The sequence below is a fragment of the Sinocyclocheilus anshuiensis genome, unplaced genomic scaffold, assembly GCF_001515605.1.
Source record: "Sinocyclocheilus anshuiensis isolate Anshui unplaced genomic scaffold, SAMN03320099.WGS_v1.1 scaffold379, whole genome shotgun sequence".
NCBI classification, from domain to species: domain Eukaryota; kingdom Metazoa; phylum Chordata; class Actinopteri; order Cypriniformes; family Cyprinidae; genus Sinocyclocheilus; species Sinocyclocheilus anshuiensis.
The window spans coordinates 564,403-567,990 of NW_015552574.1; the positions used below are offsets into that span (position 1 = coordinate 564,403).

The window sequence follows — 3,588 nt, forward strand, 5'->3', positions numbered from 1 at the left end:
GGCTTATATCGAAATCCTCTGACATTCTTCTTTACAAATCCTCGTTTAGTGACCGTTGTTTTGTTTTGATCTCTCCGCTGCACTTCCGCATGCGTCACTTCTGAGCGGCGCATGCGCAACGCCGACATCATACGTCATCCACCCAGAACTGCTTCCAGTGTTCAACAGTGAGCGCAAGCTACATTAAAGTGATTTATGTTTTGAATATGGATATTTTCTTACAAAAACGCATCGATTCGCTACAGGAGGCCTTTGTTCACCCCCCGGAGCAGTGTGAGACACTTTTTTTTTTATTTTTATGGATGGGCGCATTTTAATTAAGTGCTTTTGGACTGATGCATGCAACACCCGCTGAGTTTTTTTCACCCCCCCGGAGCTGTGTGAGACACCTTTTTTTTAATGGATGGGCGCATTTTAATTAAGCGCTTTTGGACTGACGCATGCAACACCCGCTGAGTGCCATGAAACAGCTTGAAAGATCAAAGACAATTTTTAATATAACTCCGACTGGATTCGTCTGAAAGAAGAAAGTCATATACACCTAGGATGACTTGATGGTGAGTAATTTATGGGCTAATTTTCATTTTTGGGTGAACTAACCCTTTAATGTGTGTGGGTGGAAATGTACAATTTTGCATTAGTATTACATTTTTTGTTAATGCTTTGGAAAGGATAAAAAATAAATAATAATGAATAATAAAAAAAAAAATTGCTAAATAATACAAAAGAAAACATTACTGAATAATGTATATGTGACCCTAGACCACAAAAGCAGTCATAAGGTAAATTTTTTGAAATTGAGATTTATACATCTGAATAAATAAGCTTTCCATTGATGTATGGTTTGTTAGGATAGGACAATATTTGGCCGAGATACAACTATTTGAAAATCTGGAATCTGAGGGTGCAAAAAAAAACGAAATACTGAGAAAATCGCCTTTAAAGTTGTCCAAATAAAGTTCTTAGCAATGCATATTACTAATCAAAAATTACGTTTTGATATATTTATGGTAGGAAATTTACAAAATATCTTCATGAAACATGATCTTTACTTAATATCCTAATGATTTTTGGCATAAAACAAAAATCGATAATTTTGACTCATACAATGTATTTTTGGCTGTTGCTACAAATATACCAAAGCGACTTAAGACTGGTTTTGTGGTCCAGGGTCACATATATTAATAAATAATAATTTAATGACATTATTTAGTCTTTAGTAATATAAAAATGCAGGCCGATTAAGATATTGCCTTTTTCTTTAATATAAAGATGCTTACTTGTCGTCTTGTTTTCTCTTAGGTGTATATGTATCAGCTTTTCCGCAGTTTGGCCTATATCCATTCCCAGGGCGTGTGTCACAGAGACATCAAACCACAGAACCTTCTGGTGGACCCAGAAACAGCTGTTCTCAAGCTCTGTGACTTTGGCAGGTCAGTGCTGTGTGTGAGAGAGCGTGAGCAAGCAGGTGAATGGATCTGATGGCTTCTCAAATGTGTCCTTCTGCCCGCCAGTGAACATTATGTTCAGTTTTAATGGGTGTTACACTATAATAGTCATTATATTTTGAGGGAGCATCTCTTTGTAAGTGTGGGCTTTAGTTGGTGTCTAGATTTGATTTGTATTGGCGATGCATTAACTCGCCCTGCCTCCGGTCTTTGTAAGTTATATTTGTTTATGGTAGTGCATTGTTAAATATGTTAGTGAATGGCATTGTTCTTGTCCATGGTTCATTGACAGAAGCAATATGCATTCAGATATTGATGGGGCCGGTCAGATTGTCTCTCTGATGTGATCCTTTGTCCTCCAGGCTGCTTTTTCTGATGGATTTCCATTAAAAACAGTCTTTTTTTCAAAGCCGCTTTTATGAGAACCACTTGAACCCTTGGATGACAGGCAGACGTGTTGACCACTGTAATCCAGACCACATTTGTTTAATTTATTGCAAGTATTTAATTTGTGATTGTGTAAGGCACTTGATGGCATTCAGGCCGTTAGGTTTTCTTTTGAGGGAACACGAACACTGCTTTTTGTGTCTGTAAAAAAGTGGACGATTTGGCAACTCAAGGGCTTGAAAATAGTTATTTGGCTGAGTGGAGAGATGCACATCAGACTGGAATAATCGCTCTGTTTGAAAGCGAAACAGCTGTATTGAATTTAGGAGCTGTTTTCCCTGCAGTTCTGTCATTCAGGCATGTTTTAGTCCATTTACTTGCTTAAATTAAAAAAATGACAAAGCATTCAATGCCGAAACCACTGCATGAACAATAGTGGTGAAATACTCTCTTTTGTACTAGGATGGAGGGAGATTTTTATGGTATTGAGCTTGATTCAGTGTTTGTTTTGTTGAGGAGCTATACATCTTTCATTTGCTTCATACTGACTGTCTGATTAAAGTTTTTCTCATAATTAAAATCTGTCTCTCTCAGTGCAAAGCAGCTGGTGAGGGGTGAGCCCAACGTCTCTTATATCTGCTCACGATACTATCGCGCCCCTGAGCTCATCTTTGGTGCGACAGACTACACCTCCAACATTGACATCTGGTCAGCTGGATGTGTGCTGGCCGAACTGCTGCTGGGGCAGCCCATCTTCCCTGGAGACAGTGGTGTGGACCAGCTAGTGGAGATCATAAAGGTAAACCTAACCCTTTTGAGCTGTACTTTAGATTCAGTTCAACACTGTTAGGCAAGATGATTTATAATGATTTTTTAAAACAAAATGAATACTTTTATTCAGCAAGGGTGCATTAAATTAATCGCAAGTGACAGTAACGACATTTGTAATGTTACACAAGATTACTATATCAAATGAATGCTGTCTATTCTAGTAATCAATAAATCCTAAAAATGAATGCATCACAGGTTCCACAAAAATATGAAGCAGCTCAATTGTTTTCAACATTGATAATAAGTGTTTCTTGTGGAGCAAATCAGCATGATTTTCATCTTGAAAATGCAGCTTTGCATTACAGGACTAAATTACATTTTAAAATATATTCAGTTAGATAAACAGATAAATTGTAATAATATTTTACAATATTGCTCTTTTTTTCTGTATTTTTGTTTTAATAAATGCAGCCTTGGTGAGCATTAGAGACTTCTTTCAAAAACAAAACACAAAATCCTTGAATGCTAGTGTATTTTTGTTGTTGTTGTTTTTTTTTTTACTTTAATCCAACATTCTTTACGGATGTTTCTGTCTGTCCACTCAGGTACTTGGAACACCCACAAGAGAACAGATCCGTGAAATGAACCCGAACTACACAGAGTTCAAATTCCCACAGATCAAAGCACATCCATGGACCAAGGTAAAATCTCACACAAATATCTGACTCACATCTACAGCCAAAGCCATGAGGTATCAGTTAGCAGTGTTACAAAACTGGCTTATAAATATTCTCAAGTAACCACTTTTGACAATCTGCCAGTTTACTGCTTGTTCTGTCCAAGAGACAGGAAGAAACCATCTGACCGACATGTAATGTGTAACTATTTGAATAACTTACAAAGGTTTTAGACTTGACAAGTTTACCAAATTCGGCAGTTACAGTTACCTTTAATTTATCATTTCATTGTCTACAGGGCCCCA

The 3,588-nt window shown here is 37.1% G+C and overlaps 1 protein-coding gene across 2 annotated transcripts in view; it reads left to right on the forward strand.

Moving 5' to 3' along the window:
* Positions 1 to 3,588, forward strand: part of gsk3aa (glycogen synthase kinase 3 alpha a) — a 19,737-nt gene that overhangs the window by 9,282 nt on the left and 6,867 nt on the right. For both annotated transcript variants that reach the window (XM_016455932.1, XM_016455933.1), the window contains exons 5-7: positions 1,303 to 1,433; positions 2,430 to 2,634; positions 3,212 to 3,307. In XM_016455932.1, coding sequence (XP_016311418.1) covers positions 1,303 to 1,433; positions 2,430 to 2,634; positions 3,212 to 3,307 — 432 coding nt within the window. The remainder of the gene's footprint in view (positions 1 to 1,302; positions 1,434 to 2,429; positions 2,635 to 3,211; positions 3,308 to 3,588) is intronic.